This window comes from Arachis stenosperma, chromosome 2 (genome assembly GCF_014773155.1).
Source record: "Arachis stenosperma cultivar V10309 chromosome 2, arast.V10309.gnm1.PFL2, whole genome shotgun sequence".
In the NCBI taxonomy this organism is placed as follows: Eukaryota; Viridiplantae; Streptophyta; class Magnoliopsida; order Fabales; family Fabaceae; genus Arachis; species Arachis stenosperma.
This window is the reverse complement of record NC_080378.1, coordinates 120,174,154-120,198,061: the sequence shown is the minus strand read 5'-3', so window position 1 is coordinate 120,198,061 and position 23,908 is coordinate 120,174,154. Positions and strand designations below refer to the sequence as shown.

At 30.7% G+C, this 23,908-nt stretch overlaps 3 protein-coding genes across 3 annotated transcripts; 1 reads left to right on the top strand and 2 right to left on the bottom strand.

The window, feature by feature from the left end:
- The first annotated feature begins 945 nt into the window (after positions 1-945).
- LOC130961054 (zinc finger A20 and AN1 domain-containing stress-associated protein 4-like) lies at positions 946-2,526 on the top strand. Its single transcript, XM_057886698.1, has 2 exons — positions 946-1,201; positions 1,623-2,526. Exon 2 carries the CDS (start codon positions 1,757-1,759, stop codon positions 2,285-2,287), a length of 531 nt encoding a protein of 176 aa, XP_057742681.1. The 5' UTR covers positions 946-1,201; positions 1,623-1,756; the 3' UTR covers positions 2,288-2,526.
- A 1,076-nt stretch (positions 2,527-3,602) lies between these two features.
- Positions 3,603-8,027, bottom strand: LOC130961698 (purple acid phosphatase 22-like). Its single transcript, XM_057887679.1, has 5 exons — positions 7,854-8,027; positions 6,420-6,714; positions 4,752-5,320; positions 4,075-4,163; positions 3,603-3,960 (listed from the first exon to the last, which is right to left on the bottom strand). Exons 1-5 carry the CDS (start codon positions 8,013-8,015, stop codon positions 3,741-3,743), a joined length of 1,335 nt encoding a protein of 444 aa, XP_057743662.1. The 5' UTR covers positions 8,016-8,027; the 3' UTR covers positions 3,603-3,740.
- A 6,784-nt stretch (positions 8,028-14,811) lies between these two features.
- On the bottom strand, positions 14,812-16,426 carry LOC130963632 (WAT1-related protein At3g30340-like). Its single transcript, XM_057889737.1, has 3 exons — positions 16,356-16,426; positions 15,369-15,398; positions 14,812-15,220 (listed from the first exon to the last, which is right to left on the bottom strand). The coding sequence occupies exons 1-3, from the start codon at positions 16,424-16,426 to the stop codon at positions 14,812-14,814; spliced, it is 510 nt and encodes a 169-aa protein (XP_057745720.1).
- Positions 16,427-23,908: the final 7,482 nt, after the last annotated feature.

The window sequence follows — 23,908 nt, the reverse complement described above, 5'->3', positions numbered from 1 at the left end:
TAAATTTATAATAATAACTATGATCTGGAAATTTTCATGATAATTACATATTTGAAATTAATTTTGTATGCTTAAAATGAGTATGTCTAGAAAGATAATATTTTAATTTTTAAACAAAAATAAAGTAATAGTAACTGGTATTCCTTTAATCCTTTCGTTATCGCAGCCTCTCTACGCGGCAGACACGGACACGCTGCAACGACTCCCATTTGTTTCTGTGTTCCAAATTACTTTGAACATTGAGAATATATTTGGTATAATAATGAATTAATTATTCAAATACTTAATAATTATATACTTTTTCTTTTTTAACTCTGTACCAAAAAAAGTCATATATGTATAAAGAACACTACTTTTCAATTTTAATAGAACTATGAATTGTGTTTTTAAGCTATATTAGAATTTGATATATCTTATCATGATGTGTAGTTGAATATCAACAAATTATAAAATCAGATTTTTTTAGTACACAAATTTAACTTTTAAATTTATGGTTTTGAATTTGTAATTTTTATAAATATATAAATTTAATTCTTAAATTTATGTTTCACTAAATTTTAACAAAAATCAGATTCTTTAATTTATATATTTACAAAATCTATAACTCAATTGTTATAAAATCTGAGAATCATATTTTTTTATTAATTTTATAACTTTTACCCCCATCTTTAAAAAAATTAGCATATAAAGAAAAGCAGAATTTATTCTAGAAACCAAAATAAGAAGAAAAAGGAAATTGTGAATCAGAAAAAAGTTGCTGAAGTGGCGACCAAATCCATATTGAGCACCACCACAACCAGCCTGTCCCTTTCTCTCAAATAAAATTAATTTTTTTTACACTGTATAATTAAAAAAATTGCCAATAATGCATATTTTCCTCACCTCAGCATCATCAACCATTTATTTTATTTTATCATTTCTTTTATTTTGATAAGATCAACCATTCTCTCTAGTCTCTACATCATATAAACAGAATTAAATAATACTAACACTAATAAATTAAAAATAATTATTACAATTTTGTCTAGTTTCGCCGTTTCTTCCTCCTTCTCTCATAATCCTTTTCCCACTCGGTTAATAATAATCCTTCTCCATTAAGATTCTTTCTCACACCATTCTTATTATCTTCTCCTTCTCCCTTCTCTTTCTCCACATTCTCAACCTCAATTCTCAACCTCTTCCCAAACAAAACCACAACCAGGTATCGCAATTTCCCTTTTTTCTTAAATTTATGTCGTTTTTTGTTCTCTTTATTTTCTGTATTTGGTTACGGGCCACAAAATTTTCAAAAATAACCCAAAAAGAAAAAACCGTATATGGTTTTTGCAACTTGTATTTGTTTTTTCCAGTTTTTTTATACCGTATTTTTTCGTTATAACTCTTAACTATCTTTCCAATTTTTTCCATTCGATTTTCTCGGAATCCAAACTAACTCAACGTTTTCAATTGTTTTTCCTCTTCAATTCTCTCTATAAATTTCCTTCATCTTCAAGATATTTCCAACACTCCATAACCAAAATCATATTTCTAGTCTCTGAATCTCAATAAGCTTTTTCAAATTTTTCTGAATCTAAATTTTAGATAGCTAACGTTTCTTATGAACTTCTGTAAATTCCGATCAGGTTCAAAACATTCACAGCGGTTCTGATTGTGAATTTTCTCATCAAAGAAAGGAGACGAGGAAAAAATTAAAACAGAAAAAAACAAGAAAAAGCAGAAATTCGAAAAGCTCAAGCTCAGATCTAGAAACGTAACCATGGCGGAAGAACATCCATGCCAAGCTCCTGAAGGTCACAGGCTCTGTGTCAACAACTGCGGGTTTTTCGGTAGCTCAGCCACCATGAATCTCTGCTCCAAATGCTTCAGAGAACAAGAATCCGCAAAATCTACGATCGAGAACGCTCTCTCCACCGCCACAGCCACCGCAACCTCCTGCGTCGCCGCCTTTCCATCTCCGTCACCGTCCACGTCGTCTTCTCCGGCGCCAACGCCAGCCGCCGTCGAATCCTTTGTTCCTCAACCGGTTGAGCTAGAAGCTTCGAGCTCCGTAACGGTTTCTGTAACGACCAGCTCGAATCCCGGAGCTCCGATTCAGCCGAACCGTTGTGCTACATGCCGTAAACGAGTCGGGTTGACCGGGTTCAAGTGCAGGTGCGGTGTCACGTTCTGCGGGGCCCACAGGTACCCGGAGAAACACGCGTGCGCTTTCGATTTTAAGACGGTGGGAAGAGAGGAGATAGCACGTGCCAACCCCGTGATCAAGGCGGAGAAACTCGATAGGATCTGATGGGAAATATGGGAATTGTTTCTCAGCCGTTGGATCAGACGTATGGGCCTACACAAAGCAGATGGTTATTGTTGAGTAAGTCCTTCTTAGATGAGTTAATCGTGGCCGTCCACCTGGACATCCGGTGCAACTGAGAGATGTACTATAAAAAAATATGATTATGATGTAATGATCTTATCTTTGTTGTTATTATTAAATTTTAATATTATAATAATAACAGTTTGGTTGCTTTGCTTGCTTGGCTGTCTCCACTAGAAAGGTTGAATAAGTCATGGATTTTTTATGTGGTATTAGCTTTTGTAAAGTGTGAAAAGCAAGAAAAAAATGAATGAAAGATTGTAGTTTCATCCACCACTACTACACCATCTTTAGGGATTAAAAAGGTAGTTGAAAATGAGAATTTGGTGGTTTTGTTGTTGGGTCTACAAGTGGGCAAAAGCCCAGTGGAGCGTTTTGTGTTGCTTTCTATAATGAATGCGAAAGTGAAGTTATCATATTTGGCTATTTGCACGCAAGTGGCTTATTTTTTTCATCACTTTTATATCCTTGTTAATTATGATTTATGATACAATACGATTCACAACTATGTTAGCGGTCAATGTTGGATTTTTTTTTTTTTTTTTGAGCTGAGCGGTCAATGTTGGATTGAACAAAGAAGTTTAGAGAGAAAATGTTGTTGGGCTTGGGCTTGGTGGGTTAGTGCTCCCCTTTCCCGATATAGCAAAAATTTGACTGATGGTAATAAATTGGCAATGTTATTTGAACATAATCAAAATAAATATAAAATTTTTTAAAAATTAATTTGTAATCAGTTAACAATAGTCAAAATTTTTGAATCAATTTGATCAAGTGAAGAGGAATAATAAAAATATGAGATATTTAGCTAGAGTTTAAGAACATGAAGAAATGTCATAAAATATGATGTCTATTGTCTAATGACTCTTTTTTATGTAGAAATTTCATACTATTTGATTTGAGGTTTTTATGATTTTTTGATGTATGCGTAGATTGTTTTTTTTTATTTGTTTTTATGATTGACCTATTTTTGTATTTCCTTATTTTTTAATCTAATATGTTTTCTTTTTTATATTGGCACAAAAAAGTGTCTTTTTATTTTTTGAATTATTGAAAAAAATTGGAAAAATACTTGAAATACAGTAATTTTTCAAATGATTGAGAAAGGAGAACTCTTCTATTTATCCAAAAAAAAAGGAAGAAATTGTGTTAGTTGGGACATACAAGGATGGTAGGATTATTCTTCAATTCTAAAATACGTATTGCTAGAATAGAAAAAGAAAAAAAGAAATATGGAAGGTTATACAAGCTAAGTGTGATTATTGAAGGAAAATGGATGTGTATATACAAAATACACATAATAAATTAAGTCCTAGCTAGCTGTGTATAATACAATTAAGAGAATTAAAATTAATTACTCTTATGTGTATATATCTTTTCATAGCTCTTGATGAGCAACAAGGTGATGTTGTTGTGTGTTCCAACATTCTTTGAAGCTAATTAAGCTCTGAATCCAAACATCATCAGCTACAAAAGCATCAGAATCATTGTTACGGTGCCATGACCAGTGTGCATGTGTTTCGTTCACTATTCTCAACCTTCCATGACCAAAGCTTGCTTCCCTATACAATGAGAGTGGACTTACCGGCTTCTTATACCTGTATTATATTCCATCAAAAATCACAATTAATTAACAACCCTATAAAAATAATCATTTGAAATTACGGAAAATTAACTTATTAATTAATCAAGAGTAGTAGCTAATATCTCACGATAATGCAAGTCCTTCACGATTTCCTCCATCTCCAATTGTCACGTACATTGGACCACATGGATCCGCATTATTGTCATAAACCCTAGTCTGTAAACAAATAATAACCCAAACATAATTTAAAGGCATTTCAACAAAATTTTTTATGGTATTAATATATATAGAATCAAGCTCCTTCGAAAAAATTAGTAAAATAAAAAAATAAGACTCTAATTATCATATCATCTTTGAGTCAAGATTGTATGAATCTCGCATAATAAAAATCACAAATTTAATGGTGAGTAACTTCTTATTTTATTAATTTCTCATTTTAAAACATTCTTTCCTAATAAATAAATATTATATGAGTTTAACTAAAGAGCTTACTCTTTTTTTGTTAATATTAGTAAATTGTATTTAAAAAATAAATTTATAATAATAAAAATTTTGACTATTGTTAACTAATAATTAAAAAAATTTAAAAAAAATTATATTTATTTTGATTATATTGAAATAACATGGTGAAAATTCAAATGAAGTCGACTTCACGTAAAGTTATATTTAAGAGACGTTGGATGAAAATTTAGTTAAATCAATTAAATCATCTAACGACTCTTAAATATCAACTTCACCTGATCTAAAGTCGACTTTACCTGAGTTTTGAGCATATGAAATATATGTATGATTATTATGACTTACAAAGCGTTCATATGCATGAACATGGCCAGCAAAGACCAAGTCAACACGAGCCTCAAAAAGCAAGACCTCCATGGATTTTCTCATGCTTTCACCTTCAGCTTGATGTGCTTCATTGGTGTTATACCAAGGTGCATGCAACAACACAACCACCCATGGAGTCCTCTTCCTATCAACCTTCCCCAAGTCATCTACAAGCCACGTGTACTGCTCTGATTGGTCATCAAAATCAGTGTATGACCCCAACATAATAATATGGGTCCCAGATACCTCAAAGGAATAGTAGAGGTTTGAGTTGGACCCACTTTCTTTGTGGGGATTGGGCCATCGGGAGTTGTAGGCCTTGAAACCGGTTGGCTCGGTAATCGGTAAGATCTCAACTTCGTGGTTGCCTTGAGTGACCATCCATGGTCTCTGGCTGGCGTATGGTTCCACCAGGCGACCGAAGGAGTCCCATAGTGGTTGCTGTGTGTCAGCATAGGATAGGTCACCCGGTAATAAAAACACATCATAGTCTTTGCTGTTAACATGTTTTAAGGTTGATGCTGTCCATTCTGTTTGTCCCAAGTCACCTACATCATGCATGAAAATATTTTGTTCTCAATGTTACTCAATCCAAGTTCTTTTCTTTTAAAAAAATGTTAAACATTTGAAATAATTTATAAGATATTAATTGAGTTTAATTTTTATGCATTTTACACTCTCGTGTAATATGTTTTTTTTTTATGATCATTCACACGGTCAATATAAAATATAATTATTTTTATTGATGTGACATTACGTGATTGAATACGTATATAAAATTACTGATAGTATTTTAAAATTAAATTTATATTAATTTATCTAAATGAATCATTATCTTAGACAAAAATAGTAGCATATAGATTTTTTTCACCAGCATATCTCGAACTTAGTAAATTAATGACTATTTTTTTGTAGAGTTAAATTTTATTTAAAAGTTTAATTAATAAATTATTGTATATATTAGATAATATTTGAATTTATGATATTTATTTAAATGGATTAAACTTATATATGACTATAGTAGTTGATTATTGTATGTAACATATAGTACTTGCCGCATCTAATTTTATGATCTGACAAATACCTTAAAGCCTTTAAAGTGTTATTATTCTTTGATGACCATATCCTATGTCCTAGCTAGTGACCTTTCTGAAATGCCAAGGCCACCTTAATTTGCTTTGGATTTAAGCAGACATTGATCACCTCCCTTCTAAGGAATCTAAATGATTAAGAATTATCGTAAAACCTTTTTTTCAAAAAAAAAAAAAAACAAAACAAAACAAAAGAAGTTTCTTAGCTACTTAGGAGCTTAACTATTTTTTAGAGGGAACAAATTTAGGAGCTTTACTTGATAATGGAATATTTAAGTGCTTGATCTCCGAATAAAGAAAAAAAAGGCTTAATTGTTATATTAACAATTATCCATGTTAAAAATAAAGAAGATGTTAAAAAATTCCATACAAAACAAAATTATTATTTCCTATGAAATCAAATTGATAAATAAAAGAATAAAAAAGTATTTTCTTAAAATTATTTATATATCTCTCTCTAAAAATTTAAATTTTTAAAAATAATTTTGTGATATAATAAAATACAAATAACACGATTCAAAAACAAATTAATGTGTGGATGAAGCAAATAAATTACCGACAACCACAAATTCAATGGGAAAATTGAGTGGAGGAGTCTTGAAGGAAAACTCAGGGCCCAAACCACCACACCTATAGAAGTAATTGGTATTGGGCTTCAAAGGCCCAATAACCACATGGTGGATCTTCCCTGATTGGTACATGAAATAATTGTATGAAGTGTGTTCCCCCTTTGATTTTGCTTCATATTCTCCTCCTTGTTTTGTTCCATACTCCACCACTGATCTTGCATGCTTGTCTTCTGTTACCCATGACACTCTCATGTGATCTTTCCCCACCAATGATATGTGAACCTACAACATATAACAATATCACAATATGATGAATAATTAGGGTTCTTATTCAAGTTTGGTTTGTTCATAAATTGTTAAAGTGTATAAAAAGTGTATTGCTCTTGTTTTGTTCAATTAGGGTTTTTATTTGCCTAGATTCAAGCCTATACTAAGAATACTATTGTAATCTTTTAGTATCCTTGCTCTTTCATATAGTTTACCAATACTTTTGACTATTTAAATACTCTATCTGTTTTAAAATAACTGTTGTTTCCACTTTTGAATTTTATTAAAAAATCAATGTTTATTATTTAGATACACTAATTTTTAAATAAACCTAAAAAGTAAAAGAGACAGTTATTTTAAAACGGAAAAAAAGTATTTTCGGTCTTTTAATTAAAATTTGAAAAATACGTAATTTGATTAATTTTATTTAAACATTATTCATTAGAATACTATCTTCATCCTCTACTTTTATGAAATATTATAATAAAAAATAAAATAAAAATATTTAATTTATTGTGTAAAGTCCATATTTATTAAAAAAAAAAGAGACATATTGATTTCTCATGTTGATATATTTATGACTTCATAATCAATCAAAATCTTATTTAATTTGATGGGAAATAAGACAACATCTATAATTAGGCTAGAAATGAGACAAACTGAGTCGAGCTAAATTAAGTTCAAGTTCAACTAAAAAAAATTAAGCTTGACTCACGACTCGCCTTATTAATAATCGAGCTTATTTTATAAGTTTAAGTTTGGTTCAACGAAAGCTCATGAGCTAGCTCAAATAATAGAAACATAATTTATAAATTATAATTTATATATATATATTATAAAAAATCAATTTTATATATTATTTATTTATATAAAAAAAATCCGATCCTAACTGGAAATACACTTCTTACTTTAGACATATAAATCAATCTTTTGACATATGCAAACTTTTGCCAAGAGGTAAGAGATAGAAAAAATTTAACAAACTTACACAATTAATATAGTAACACATGTCAAAAATTGATATACATACATGCATAAAGTACTAAAAACTATAATTCTCACCCAAGAGAGCAAAAAAAATGCATGAAATTGGAGAGACACATGAAATGTTGATTAATTATCGTTTATAATTTTAACAATAAATTAAAACCAACCTGTTGAGGTTCAGAATCTGAGCGTTCATGAGGAGTGAAAATAAATTGACCAGAAGGTTGGCGAGAAAAAGATTTCTCCTGTGATTGTATCATCTGTGGGAATAATAATAATAAAAGGAAGGAAAATAATTGAAGGAGAAGAGAATTATTATTCCTAATCATTTTGTTGTTTTGGCCTTCCATTTTGTTTAATCAATTCTTTCTCTTCAATTTGTATGTATATATATAAGGTTGTAGTAGCCTTGTATTAGTGATACAAGGTATCATCAAATTAATAAAATAATGTAACTGAAAATTGAGTTTAATTTGTGTGGAGGGTGTGTGATTGCAATGGCGTCAAGCAATTTCCAATTTGAAAAAAAAAATGGTGAAATGAGTTGGATAATCTTACAGCAAAGATCAATAATCCTCATTGGGTTACTATTCTTTGCTTCTCTTCCACGCACACATAACATTATGTGATGCATGCCAATCAATGCCAACGATGATGTTCTTCTTTTGCTGTAAATTAAACCCTAACTTTTAATGCAAGGAGATTAATAAAATATAAAGAATAAATGACCATTTGTATCCATAAAAGATGAAAATACTGACATATATACCCACACTAAATCGAAATTAAACTTGTACCAATGCGAGATGCCTTCCGTGTGACAAAAGTACTTTATCTTTGGAGGATTGGAGTGACATGTAGGGTACTTTTGTCACACGGAAGGCATCTTGCGTGGATATAAGTTTAGTTTCGATTTAGTATGAATACATATGTCAGCATTTTTATTTTTTATAAGTATAAATGACCATTTATTTAAATATAAATATACCAAAATAAAATAGGAATATGATTTATTCCAAAGTATTAGGTTATGTAATAATTTATCAGGAAATTTTTATGGTTTATGATAGGATAGAATGGAAATTTTTATGGTTTATCATGGAAAAGATAGGATTTGCCTCTAGGTGGATTTCTTGGATTCAAGAGTTAGTCACCACTGTTTCTTACTCTGTTCTGGTGGAAGGTCAACCATTTGGCTTCTTTAGGCCAACAAGGAGTATTCGTCAAGGAGATCCCTTGTCACCGTATCTTTTTTTCTTTGTGCAGAAGGTTTTTCCTATCTGCTACACAAGGCAGAGCAAAACAGGACTATTCAGGGGATTCAGATTCACAGGAGGAGTCCAAGTCTTAATCATCTATTGTTTGCTGACGATTCTATCCTTTTTTGTAAAGCTTCAGAGGAGACATGTTCTAACATTTTGACTCTTCTCCATTACTATGAAATAACCAGTGGTTAGAAAGTCAATCTCGATAAATCTGCTATTTTCTTCAGTCATAACACTTCTACTAATACGCGTCAAGAATTGGCAAGTTCTCTTAATATTCGACATGTGGGTGCCTAGGATAAATACCTGGGACTGCCATCAGTGGTCCAGCGTTCGAAGAGAGCGACTTTTGGAGCCATTAAAGATAAAGTTCAGAAGAGAGTTCAAGCGTGGAAAAGAAATCTCCTATCATCAGGTGGAAGGCATGTACTCATTAAAGCAGTTGGTGAAGCGATTCCGGTGTATACTCTTTCTTGCTTTCGATTACCAGATTCATTATTGGGGGAGATCCATCGGATCTTGATGCAATTCTGGTGGGGTCAAAAGGGTTCAGAGCGCAAGATGGCTTGGGTTAGTTGGGATATGATGTCGAGGCCTAAGAAAGAAGGAGGACTGGGTTTTAAAGACCTAAGAGTACATAATTTAGCACTGCTCGGAAAGCAATTTTGGAGGGTTACCATCAATCCAAATTCTCTACTGACCAGAATGCTAAAAGAAAAATATTTTCGCTATGCAAACACACTCTCAGCCGATAAAGGATCACAGCCTTCTTGGGGTTGGCAAAGTCTTTTAGAAGGAAGAAAAGTTGTGGAAAAAGGTATTAGCTGGAGCATAGGTTTGGGTTCTAATGTTCGTATAAGGACAGACCCTTGGTTACCTCCCCCATACCCATTTATTCCTAGTTTCAGCAACAACATAGGTACAGAAGTCTATTGGGTCAAGAATTTACTTACAGTGGATCGGCAATGGAAGAAAGAGCAGATAGAAGAAATTTTTCCTCCGGAGACAGCAACTCGTATCCTCTCTATTCCGGTGAATGCTGATGGTGTTGACAAGCTACAGTGGATCTGGAACAAAAGAAAGTAATATGATGTCGCTACTGGGTATACAATCGCCTACAATTTTTATCATGTTCCAACAGCACAGCTTTTTCCTTTGTTACAAAATCAGGTAATTTGGAAGCAGATTTGGGAATTAAAGATTCAAACTAAGCTACAGATATTTCTATGGAGGGCTATGCATGAAAGGTTACCTGTGATGCATGTCATCCACCGCAGATTTGAAAACACATCGCCCCTGTGCCTAAGATGCAGAGTGGAAGATGAAACAATCACCCACTGCCTCCATCGCTGTGGCCCTGCAGCAGCAACCTGGAACACCCTCTTCCCTGCTGAGACTGTTGCTCGAAATGGGTCTCCTGATTTTGCGACGTGGTGGATGCGCGTCATCACCAAAAACCAGGGCACCGAAACACTTGTTCGAATTGTGATTATCTGCTGGGAACTCTGGAAAGCTCGGAATAGAGAAGTGTTTGAAGGAAAGAAGATGACGGTGGAGGAGATAACTGAGGTAGTAGCTCGATACTGTTGAGTTGTTACTAAGGATTTAGTACGTTTCCTAATGTTTTGTTCATCATCGCAATAGCCATCTGTTTTTGCTATGTTATCCTGAGTGGGATTTCTCAATTGCTATGTGTATGTCCCTCTTTGGACAATATTATTTCTTTTTTGAAAAAATAAAAGTTAACTTACCTTTGGAAAAAAAATGTAATAATTTATCATTTTTAAATAAGTTATAATGAATATAACTAGGAAATTAATTAATTTTCAGTTAATATCAATTATTTTTTATTTTTAAATTTAAATTTTAAATAACAGATTATAAAAAACTTAGAGTTAAAAAATTAATTTTATGATAAAAAAATACTGACTAATATTAACTAATTAAAAGTTGATTTTATATATTTATTATTGTATATTAGCCACGGTTTTAACCGTCGTTAAAATATAATTCTTTTATATAGTGATAGTTTGTGTTAGTTATTTTTTTTAATTAGTTACTTGATTAGCTTAAGTAGCAATAGCATATGTACAAAAAGACTGTAAAATATTGTATTTAAGATCATGTTACGTATCATGTAAACAAAGACTTTGGAAATTCTATGTTAATTAACATAATCTCAACAAGATCGTTATTTATTTTGTTGGAATATCCATATATCTTTCCGAATATACTTCAAGAAATAAATAACCGGAAAAACACATGGTTATTCAGAAAGAGACTAAGAGCTAGAGTAGAAAATTGTCCATTTTAATATATTTAGAATATTGATATATTAAAATTTTGAGTTCACATTTTGAAAAGGAGAATATTGTTGCATAAATTATCTTTTCTTTTTTTTGTTGGTATTCTCTCACCTGATAGGTAAAAAATTAATTCGTTATAAATTTGAATTTCATTTAAAAATTTGTTGGTGGTTAATAGATTACTGCAAGCGCAAAACGATATTCAAATTTTCAACCCTTGTTTAAATGAACTAATAAACTAATTATTAGACGAATCTAATTTAAACAAAACTATATATGATAACAAATAATGTTTTTTCTTGGGTATGTATTACCAATAATGAATAGGTATACTGGTATAGACATGGTTGTGTACAAAACAAAAACCTAATAATTTGGCATGACATTTAATTTTTGGTAAAAGCCCAAATACAACTTATAGCATAAAGGTGAGGTCTAATCATCTTGAACAAAAAATGCCAGACCAAAAAGAAAATTTTGAACAAAAAAAAAACCCTCTCAACATAGATGAGATATCCAAGACTGCAATAGTGTATTTTTTAATCAATATAGGTTGATCGAGTAGTCAGTTCACTCGTCTGTTTAAATTTTAAATAAATATTAGAAATTCGAATTCTGTCTTGTGTGTACAATAATCTTTTGGTCAGACTCTCAAATAGAGTTAAGATATGCGATGAATTAGTTCTTAGTCTGTTAGATAATAATAAAGTGTATTTTTTTGAAAGTCTAATTTATATTCTCATTAATCTATTATTCATAAAAAAATAATATATAACAAATATTAATGTGCACGAAGTTATATTTAATTTATTGTTCACGGGGTAAATTTAAAGGTGATTGTATGATTTGACATAAAATAAATGATAAAGTGTGACATATAAATTAAGTAAATGTTCTCTCATCCTCTCCAATAATATTATATTAAAATGAGTTGACTTCAACAAAAAGATGATACACTATTTCTCTGTTCTTTTTGGATAGAGAGCAATTAACATATCTCAAAGCATTAATTAGCAAATGGCATATCAATCCCTTTAAACAATGAAGAATGAAGCATTATTATATTATTGAACCCTAAAATATAAAACTTGAAGCATAACTACTCATCTCATTAATTATTCTCATCAATATAGTTACTGTTTCTAGTTGATAAAGCATAATTCCCCTGCTTCCCTATTAGTAATACTATGCCATTCATTCATTCATTCATAGCTATCTAGGGTTGCAATAATAATTTCCCATGTGGTAATTAATTAAAGGCATTTTTGTTCCTTTCTTTATGCATCCTAAAACACTAGCAAATTTCCTTTTAGTACTATAACGATGTTGTTTTGCAAATAAGTCAAATATATATTATTATTATTGTTGATGTTCTTCAATTTGTTTTTGTTATTGAGCATTATTTAACTGTTGATGTGACATTTAAATCTTTTTGAGTTGACAACTAGTTTACTCTACCAAATATAATTGGATAAAAATGTAACATTATAATCTGCATTGGACCCACGGAAGCATAATAATATTAAAAGGGTGAATCATTTTTATTAAAGAGAGGTGATTTTCTCTTCCTCCTCCACCTATGCATGGCTTTAATATATTAAAAATATTTATTTATTTTTCATTTGGAAACTCCTACCATGCTCGTTTCTAGGATACTTTAATTACAAAGACTTTTTGTATATAGTATATGAGTCCCGCTAGGGAGACAATGGGATAGCTATACAATATATACAATGAACAATTTATTTGCCCCAATTAAAGCTAAAATTAAAAATGGACCCATTTTTTTTAACTTACTATCACAAAATCCTTTAGTTTCACTTTAATCCTAACCATCTAATTCTAATTTCAAATTTCACCCAATACCTTCTTGGTGAACCGACAGCACCCCTCTCAACCCCACCGTCACCACCTCCGATAACCATCTCACTGCAGCGGCGCCAACTGACCCCGCACCTTCCTCAGCGCCTTGCACCCGCCGACTGCTCACCCTTCTGCGCGAGCATCTTCGGTCGCCGACAGCAGCAAGGACGTCCCCCCTGGATGTTCTCCGTCGCGATACACGGGTGCAGTTCGCCGGCGGCCTCAACGTCGGCTGGGTTGCGCCTCGCATGAGGCTGGGTCGCTGCTCGACTCGGCGCCAGTACCGGGACCCCTGTGTGTGCACCTGGCGGCCTCCATCCTCCGTCCAAGCCCGTTACGTCAACGTCATTGTTGTTGCGACCCACGAGTACCTTGCGTTGTCGGGAATGTACGGGAGGTTAGTGGGTAGATTTCCTAATGCGATTATAACTATTTGTGTTGCTGCTAGTTGTACTTGCAATGAATCTGCCAAGCTGTTTGATTTTTCATAAGGAAAAACTTCATTGTTGCAATTTCAAGGGACTGGAACATGTAGAATAAGTTACTGTTGTATTTGTTTGCTGTTGATTTTATGTTGGCGCGCAAAGTTATTCAAAAGTTTGGTTTAAATAGTGTAGTATTGTTCGTTCGTTGTGTAGACCTTTACATGTAACCTGACGTAAATTAATTGACCATTGTTGTTTACATGACACTATTTGGATACTATTTGGATGGTTACTTTAGTATGTTCTTGGATGGTTGGTGTATATTATAAGGACTGATATTTTGTGTTACAAAGTTTTAGCATGTTTGAAGCCCGTGTCATTTGACACGTTTTTACATTATAAATAACTAAGCTTGGTATCTGATTAGTTTTAATTTTTTTTTTTCTTCCAATAACTGTAAACGTGAATAGGATCATCATGTTGAGCTTTGGACTGAATAAGTGAATCAATTAAATATAAGTTTGCTGTTCTGTTTGGTGATAATTGAATTTAAACAAGTTGCCTTAAATATTAGATGTATGGTTGCTTTTGGATTGGCTAATAATTCATTTTAATCATGAGGTTATACCATACAAATCGGATGGTTAGTTTAAGCAGGGTTTGGAAGGTTATTTTTCATCAGAGTGACCCCTCAGTATAATTTTCTATAGGACTGAACTACACTTAAATCTTTTAAAATTAAAAATAATATTAATATGCAAAATACCAACTTGTTTAATTTTTTGGAACATTAACCATTGATTTACTTGAAGAAGTTCAAGTTAGATATTTACTATCGCATATATGACTTACTTTAATTTTATTATGAACATATTACATAAAGAAATTAATTTTCTTATATGTGATGTTTAATTAGTTTATTTATATATAGAACATATATATAAGATGCTAGATGTGAAAGGATCAAATTTTGTACTAAAAGAAAGGACAAGACATGGGTCCAGAATATTTTTTAATAAAGTCTTTTAATCCAGAAAAATTATGTTAAAACTAATCCAAATCAAACAAACATCTAAATTACAATGCAAATAACCATTGACTTACCTAGTAAAATGAACATCCGGTCTATTTTAGTTTTTCTTTTAATTTTTTGTTTATTTCAACACAATAAGGTAATAAATTATACAACAAATGGTATACTCAAAATAATCATCCACTTTAGAATGAAAATAATCATCTACAATCATAGTAAAATGAACATCTCCTTTAGTGACTCACAAAGAACAGAACAGCAATTATCGGAAGCTTTCCATTGAGAACCCAAATGGAGAAATCATGGTGTTGAATGGACAAGCTTCTGAAAGCTGCTTGAATGGATCCAAAGAAGATCATCAGGGCTGTGCTTGAGTATTGACATGGGAACCTCTTGCTTATGCTTAACTGTACTATGTACCAAGATGACCAAAACAGTGTTCCAAGAATCAAAGTCACAACACCAATGGTCCATCTTCCACTACTACTACTTGTTCCTGTCTTTTCTATAGAAGTTGCAGAAGCATAGTTAAACAAGGGCTTTCCTTTATAGAGTGTCAACAACAATGCACCCCCTATGCACACCAATGTCCCAAGAATCTTTGCTCTCCCACTCTTGCACTTGATGTTCACACTCTCTAACCTGTAGTACAATGAAAGAATCACATACAATGATTATTCATAATATATACAAAGAAGTGAAGGTGACTGCATGATAGATTAAAGAAAACAAAGATAATATAACAAATATAATTATGTGTAATTAAGGTGACGTGTGCATATGTATATACCCAAATGGTAATGCCATAATGAAAAATATACCAAACAATTAATAACATCTGAATTTTTAACCAAATTGGTGTTTTGATAAAAAAAATCACAAACAAGTGCATAACAAAATTCAAGCTCAACATCATTAGAAATCACATAAAACTGCACAATTGTAAATTATAATGCCTCATGAGAATAGAATTTAAGTCAAATGCTAGCCATACATAAGAATTAAACAAAAAGATTTCTTTTAGGCATTTCATCGAACATATGGTGTGCATCATGTGTAAACAAAGCATTAAGTTCAATGGAAGCAGCAATCAACCCATAAAATTCAGCCAGCAAACACATTCAATCTAGCAACAGATATTAACTAGTCCTAAGCCTAATCTATATGAAGAAACCATAATTAAAAGCAATGAAATAAATAAAATAGAAAGAACCGAGGACAAGGAAAGGGATGGAACCTGTGTTGATGGAGGAGAGAAAGAAGAACGGGGCAGTGATGGTGTCGCAGCGGCACAGAACTTAGCCGCTGCTGGGTTGCACGGGGTGTTGCTCGCCGGAGCTGGCAGGCACGAACAGGGGCGTGGGTCAGTGAACACGGCAGGGAGAAATGGGGAACAAGGAAAGAAAGAGAAGAGAGAGAGGGTGGGCGCCGGCGGTGGGCGGTGGACTGGGCGATCCAAGAGGGCGGTGGAAATAGAACAACGGGACGCAGTGCTTGCCGGTGACCTATGCTGTGCGGTTGAAACAGATGCAGACGGCAGTTCGTTGTTAACGGAGGTCACACCGTCTTGAAAGAGGGATTCGTAGGTTTGATTCTATAAATGAGGGTAATTCTAATTTAATTCAAATTTCAAATTAAAAAAAAATTAAAATTAAATAATGACCCATAATTTAATTTTAATTACAATTAAATTCTATTGTATGCGTTGTACAATAAGACTATTGTCTCCTCATACTTTTCCATAGTATATACCCTTATTAATTGGTGGTGAACTAGCATAGGGACAACATTTTCAAAGAAGCAAGAATATTCTCTTGAAATAAATAAACATGGTAAAAAGTCCCACATCAAGTATAATTATTTAGGGCATGGATAAGCCTATCTATATACAGATAATCTATAAACACAATAATAAAAGAGTTTAATTTTAATATATTTAAAATATATTTATTTATATAATATTTATGAGAAATATTTTATTTACATTATTAATATATTAAAATTAAATTTTAACAAAAATTCAAACTTATAATCTTACCTATACTAATATTTTTTAATTTTTTACCCATGTTATATACGCTATAAAATCAACTAATTCGACTTGATATAATAGTTAGTTTATTAATTCACTTAAATAAGTCTTGAAGTTTTAAATCTCGTCTTATGTATATAATAGTCTATTGAAACTCCGATCCGCGACACATTAAGTTTTGATCTATCAAATTACAAAATATCAAAGAAAAACAAAAAATATACACTATCAGATAATTCGGGTATACCATTCAAAATTTAATTAGGCTACTATACAAAATTTTTACCATTAGGTTACTCATAATGATTTAATAATTAAGCTTTTTTTTCTGTAACATCTTTATTATCAGAATGTCACGTTTTCGATTGTGCTACTTTGACAGAGCAGATATTATGATGACTTCCATTTTCATACATATATAATAATAAAATAGGAACCTTCAATTCGAAACCATATCGCTGTTTTCTTTGAAAAATCGAAATTACTTTTTTCTTTCGTTCTACAAACATGCATACATACAATACCAATCACAATACTTCACACACACACATACAAAGATCTTTTAAACAAGCTAAGTAACTTACAAACATTAATAATCATTATAATGATAGCTCGTATATCTCTTTACAAAAATATAAATCTCAATAACAAGGGGAGGCAAAAGACATCAACAATAATACAACCATGAAGTATAGAAATCACAGCATAAGCTTTCTCGTCCGCTTCTTGAAAAGAGAAGTCTGTAGGGGTGAGAACTTAACCACACGGTCTCAACAAAAAGTTTAGAATTGTCATAAGAAGATATGTGTAAAAAAAAGAATGGATTTCAACCACAGTGATTATCGCTCGCCTCATGAATCTTTTCAAAAACCAAGAGTTACTTATTCAAAACCCAAATTCATACTTCCATTAAGTCTATGTTGAATTAGTTTGATCTTTCATACTTTACCAAGCCGTAACTATAAATCAATCACGGCCTCCAACCCATCACATAATCAATTACGACCCCTGTTACAAGCAAAATCAATCAACACACAAATCACCACAAGTTAACGCGCGTATCAACCTTTACCAACTTATCAAATTACGGCCTCTGTCCTAGCCAGTTATGGTCTCTGGTCCAAATAATCAAATTTTGGCCTATGGCCTACATCAATATTAATTCTCGGCCTCCAACTCAAAGTAATGTCAAATCTCAGCCTCTGACCCAACATATAATCAATTATATGCCACCACACTCCAAACTAACAAGTGACAAACTCAAGTAATCAAACAGACAAGCAGACAGTCACACATAGAGAGCAAGTAAGACAAATAGTACAATTAGCAATTAACAGGATATCAATTAGGCAAGCCAAGTCAAACCCAAGAAAATGCAAACAAATGCAGTATGTTACATTACTGTTCTACTAGTCATGAGCTCACATGTCGGTTAAAATGTCAGAACCTGACATATCTGGTAGTTAACCCGAACATTATCTCTAGATTTCACATCCCCAAGAGGAATACAAACGAAGGATAGTGTCTTTCTACATAGAAGGAATGTGTCTTTTTACCTTGCTGTCAGAGAGAGATGTTGGAAAAATAATACGAAAGAGAGTGCCTTTTCACATCAAAAGAGTGTGTCTTTCCACCTTTTTCACATCTACACCACAACAAAAGAGGAAATCTTCCATCCTCAACTTTTCTATCCGTGAACGGTATAAAATTACTGTCCTCACAACATCAATCATATTTTCATTATCACAATCAAACTCAATTCATAATCATAGTCATTATTAATTAACTTTAATATTCTTCTCATTCACTTTGATATATCATTCTTTAATTAATCATTTTAGGAGCTAACTAAACCCAACTTTCAAACTGCTCAGATTTAACTTAAATTAGTCCTAAGATCCTCACCATTTCCTTATAATTATTGAAACTCACAAATCAATTTCCCAAATTAATAAAATCATAAATATTGTAGTTTTCTTTAACTGGATTATCAAACTAACTTCAATAATCAATTCTTTCAAATTCATTTAAAATTTTCAAGAACATAACTCTTAATTAGAATTAATTGAATAAAACTCACTTTTGGTTCAACCAAAAAATTACTTTTACCTAAAAACTTAGCGCATTCAAAAAATAAACTATTTTTAAATTCATTTTTTTGAAAAGGCAAGTTAAATTCTCATTTTTACTCAACTAAAAAGTTAAAACTAACTTCAAGACCTTTTCAAGTTTTATATAGAAAACTCAGTTTAATTCATTAAAATCCAACTCTAATGTATATAAAGTCTTAAAACAGTTTATCAAAATTCATACGAGGGTTACATGGGTCAAAAAGTTGGTTGAAAATGGTAAAACAGTTAAAATTAGCATTTTTTTCAAAAATAGGACAGTCGTGCATACGCATGCCTTATCCGTAAGCACGAGTTTACTTTTGCACATACGCATGGGACGCAAACGAAAAAAATTCAATTCTATAAAGCATGCCTTGCGTACGCATGGGTCGTGCGTATGCAAGACCCTAACTTTCTGCAACTTCTGTAGAATTTAGTTCTAAATTCCAATTTTTCAAAATTCATAACTTTTGGTACAAAATTTGTTTTTCACATGTTCTTGGACTGTTTTGAAGATCATTTAACTAGCTTTAATGTAAGATAGATTTCATTCAATTTCATGCTCCGAGCGCCAAGTTATGACCAGTCGAAGTTGGTCAAAAATCCATTTTTACTAAATTTCACACGACGCTCATTTTGACCAATTTTCAAAATCCAATTCAAGTTCAAACCATTCTAAACCTAGTCAACCCAATTCTAACTCGTTTAGCACATTCCATCAAATACACCCATTAACAATAATAACACACAACACTTCTCAATTCATTCAAAACTCATTAATTTAACAATCAATTCACATATGGTAATCACCACTTATCATGACTTATCAAATAGGAAATTCCTCACCCTATTTTGGCCTTAGCCCAAACTCTCATATCAAACATCGTTCAACTCAATTTCATAGCTCATCACAAAGCATTCCAAATCACAATATTTATTTACTAATCAAACATACATTCTCAACTATTGTCAAGCACAATATTTACACTAATTCATCATTCAAACACATCATAAATTACACATACCAATTCATGAGACTCACATAATCATCAAAAATATAATTTTCATATCGATTTCAATTTATAACAATCTTTAGTAATAAAATAGTTTTAAGAAAAATTCTTATTTTATTTTATTGATAGCGGTTTTCAACCTCTTGAACTTCCTTTACCAATTCTTATTTTATTTTATTGATAGCGGTTTTCAACCTCTTGAACTTCCTTTACCATCCAATCTAGCCTCAACTAAAGCTCCACATTGCAAACCAATCTCCCAATCATCTTAATTTAATCTAATAATACCAAATTTCATACATTTTAACATAGGATTTCACATATGATGGGAGAAATCAACGGAAGTATATTTTTTAACAAAATCTTGGACAAAAATTTTACTAGGACGCAAGATTAATCCTCTCCTAAACATCAAAATCACCATTCTTTCAATATTTCAAACCCAAATTCAAAATCGAAAGTAAACTGAGAATTAGAGATGGGTTCTTGAAATTACTCACCATAAAAGTTAAATAAAATAAAGAGGGAGTCGAGAATGACGCGTGCCCAGAAACAATTTGTAAAAGTTGTGAGCAATTGAAGATAGTGATGAATAGTTAAAAATAGTTTGCTCCCACCTCTCTTCTCTTTAACCATCCCTCTTACTCAAAAAGAGAAAAAAATGAATTGAAATTGGTTGAGTGAAGGGTTTATATATCATGAATTTAGACCCAGTTGGGTCCATTTGCAATTTTGAACTCGTTGATCCTAAAATTTTAAAATAAGTGTTCAAACTTTTAATAGAAAGTATTCAAGAATGTGATGCATAGATTAATCCTTTGTTGTACTATAAATGCGGCTCATGTCTTAAAGAAGGAAAGAAAGCGTGCCTTATATCTGAAAAGGCTAAATCTAGGTGAGAACAAGACAAAATTTTGTTTTTACCTAAAATATGCAAAATTAAAAAAAAATACAAAAACATATAGAAAATTGTCTTTCATTTTATTTTTAAAAGAACTTATAGATAGTTCATCTACAAATGTAACAAACTCTCTTTTCTACACATGCAACCAAGTTGGTAGTTTGTTTACAAAGAAAATATAAGATGAAAGTTTTGAGTAAAGAGAATTTTTGTGATCCTCTCATTATTCATACTTATTTACTTTAGCAAAATAATTTAATCCAATAAATATTCTCTTATATATTAAATTTGATTTGGTAATGACAATTTAAAAACCAAAAGCATATAAAAAAGTAATAATTAAGAATCTTAATTTATCATTTTAATTATATTTTTAATATTTGAATAAATAAAAGTTTTAAATTTTTAGAAAAATATTTAAAGCTTTTTTATTTAAAATTAAAAAATAAATTATAACTCTCAATCATTTTCCATTCATAAATATTCAAATGATAAATTTACTTAGGATCTTAGTAACATTTGGAAGAATTCAACTAGAGAATTATTTTTTTAATTAATATCTATTAATTTTTTAATTTATTTTTTATTTTAAATTTTAAATCTTAAATTATCATAATTCTAAATTCTAAATTATTCAAAAACATAAAAATTAAAAAAGTTATAATAAAAATTTAATATATTAACTAATTAAAATATACTTATTCAATTTGCATGTGTGAACACAATATATGTTGAAGTATGTTTTTCCTACATATGTGGTCCCCCAAAGAGAGAGTCTTGTATGCCAACCCTAGTTTTTTTTTTTTTTTTGAACAAAAAAAAAGAGAAAAATCAAAGGCCTATATATAAGCTCACGTGTAGGGTTCAATGCACTTACGGACCGTAATAATGTAAAAATTCATCATTAGTAGTGCAGGGATTGGTATTATGTGAAATCATTATAAATGACCTCAGAAAAAGAAGTAATGAAGGGATAGACTTAAAAGCTCTACTTTGCAACAATATAAATATTTATATATATTCATTGATGAAGTCATGCATGCCATTTGCCCCTTCCCCTTGTTAAATGCCCTATTTTTTTTGTATTTTTTAATTTAACAGGATAAAAATTAATCCGTCGTAAATTAAAATTCTATTTAAGAATTTATTATTAATTAATAAATTATTACATGTAAAAGACAAAATTTAAACTCTCAACGCTTATTTAAGCGAATTAAATACTCTATTGTAATCTTTTTTCTATTATATAATTTTTCTTTCTTTCTTCACTTTTTTTAAATTACAAATAAAATACTATTTTTTTGTACATGTTTAATTTAAAATTAAAATTTTTAAAATATATAATAATTGGATTTGACTTCATAAAGTTATAAAATAACTTAAAAAATGACAATTTGCTAATTTTCTTAAAATTTACACAAATTATTCTTTAATTAAATTATAATTCTAACAGAGAAATTGATAAAAGATTGTTTTTTACTTTATTTGATAACTTTAGAATATTAAATTACACACTTTAAAAAAATTAAAATATAAATAATTTAATTTAATTTAATAATTTTCTCCCTCTTTTTATTTTTTTTTAAATTTAATTTTGTTGCACATTAACTCATTACCCTGTGGGTCACATTAAGATCTTTGAATTGCCAATAGTATCACACGCTGAAGAATGATGAGAAAGATATAAGTAAGGGTGATGAAATTTCAAAGGCATTCACGTGTGTTGGTCCTTAGCTTGATGATGCTCCACAAAATAATAATAATAATAATAATAATAATAATAATAATAATAATAATAATAATAATAATAGTTTGCTTTGGTTTCTCATCACTACTGGGCTGATGCAATCATCTCCTATTCTCTTTTAATGTTTTTTGTTCTTTTTTTCTTCTTTCCTTTTGGTGAAAAATAAAGATGGGTCATTACCACTCTGCATAATTGTAATTATAAGCAAGGTGTATGATGATGGGTATTCATGAGTGCCAGTTATATTTATGTGACTATATATATAAATATAACTTTTTCTTAATAATACTAATTGAAATAATTATTTTTCAAAATCAATATTTTTAGAACACTAATTAATTAAATTATTGATTTTGTTAATTAACAAGTGTTTCAAATTAAAGATATTTTATTTTAAGACCATTTTTTGTTAAAACTTCAAAAGTATAATTTTTATTCAATATACTTCATATATTTATATATTTATCATCATTGAAAATTTTGTTTTGTTTTTTTATTAGGTTTAATTATTCTGTTGGTTCCTAAGTTTTGCAAAATTTTCAATTAGGTCCCTATATTTTTTTTTCTTTTAATTGAGTCCTTGTACCAATTTTTTTTTAATTGGGTCTCTACACTTTTTTTTTTTATTTAGGTCTCTATACCAATTTTTTTTTAATTGGGTCCCTATAAAATTAAGTCAATTACTACTAAGAAGGACTTAATTGAAAAAAAAAATTAGTATAGACTATAGAAACTCAATTAAAAAAAAATATAGGGATCTAATTGGAAATTTCACGAAACTATAGGACCAACGGAGTAATTAAACTTTTTTATTATTCCCTAAAAACCTTTTACTTTTGATTATTAAATTAGGTTAAAAAAAGTGTTGAATTATTGATAATAAATTAAAAAAAAAAAGGAAAGGGGTGAGTGAATAGTGAATACTCAATATTTTGCAGGGGTAAAAGGAAAATGGGTTATTTAAGAGGGGGGTTTGAATGGATTATTACTACTAAGGGAGAAGAGAACCATTATTGTTGGGCCTTTGCCATCATTGTTTGTTTCTGACGAGATTTTATAACTCCCTTTTTTATTAGATTCACTCACGCATTTACACCAATTTACTGCCACAATTTTTTTAGCCTTAGCCTTAGATAATAAGAGATACCCTTTTGCCTCCCTATGATTTCTTTCTTTGACTATATAATAATTATTATTATTTATTATGATTTATGAAATTAATTTGATGAGATATGTGATATATGGAGTTGTTGACCAAAGAAGAAGGCAGAAGCACATGTTGGGATAGTGAATATGTTTTTATTGAACATGTCATCATAGGAATTAGGATAGCAACTCATGAAGGCTATAACTTTGAGTTGATTTTGCTTATTTTCACCATACACTTGGTGGTAGCTATATATGTCATTTTGAGGTCAAAAGAAGGGCCCATATCATTGCAATATGGACCTAGAATTTCAATATATATATATATAATATATATATATATATATATTTACATATTTAAAGTCCGCTTTGTACATGCA

Bases quoted from the DNA above. Each gene is read 5' to 3' on its own strand.
- LOC130961698 (XM_057887679.1), bottom strand. From the start codon at position 8,015: ATGATTAGGAATAATAATTCTCTTCTCCTTCAATTATTTTCCTTCCTT. The intron at 5,321-6,419 runs GTAATTTATTTG...TGCATGATGTAG, and splicing joins CATTGAATTTGTGGTTGTCG to GTGACTTGGGACAAACAGAA. The intron at 3,961-4,074 runs GTGAGATATTAG...AATATAATACAG, and splicing joins CGTGAAGGACTTGCATTATC to GTATAAGAAGCCGGTAAGTC.
- LOC130963632 (XM_057889737.1), bottom strand. From the start codon at position 16,426: ATGTGGGACTTTTTACCATGTTTATTTATTTCAAGAGAATATTCTTGC. The intron at 15,399-16,355 runs GCTAGTTCACCA...TTAATTGTTTGG, and splicing joins TTTGAAAATGTTGTCCCTAT to TATATTTTTCATTATGGCAT. The intron at 15,221-15,368 runs GTATATACATAT...ATTGTACTACAG, and splicing joins ATTATGGCATTACCATTTGG to GTTAGAGAGTGTGAACATCA.
- LOC130961054 (XM_057886698.1), top strand. From the start codon at position 1,757: ATGGCGGAAGAACATCCATGCCAAGCTCCTGAAGGTCACAGGCTCTGT.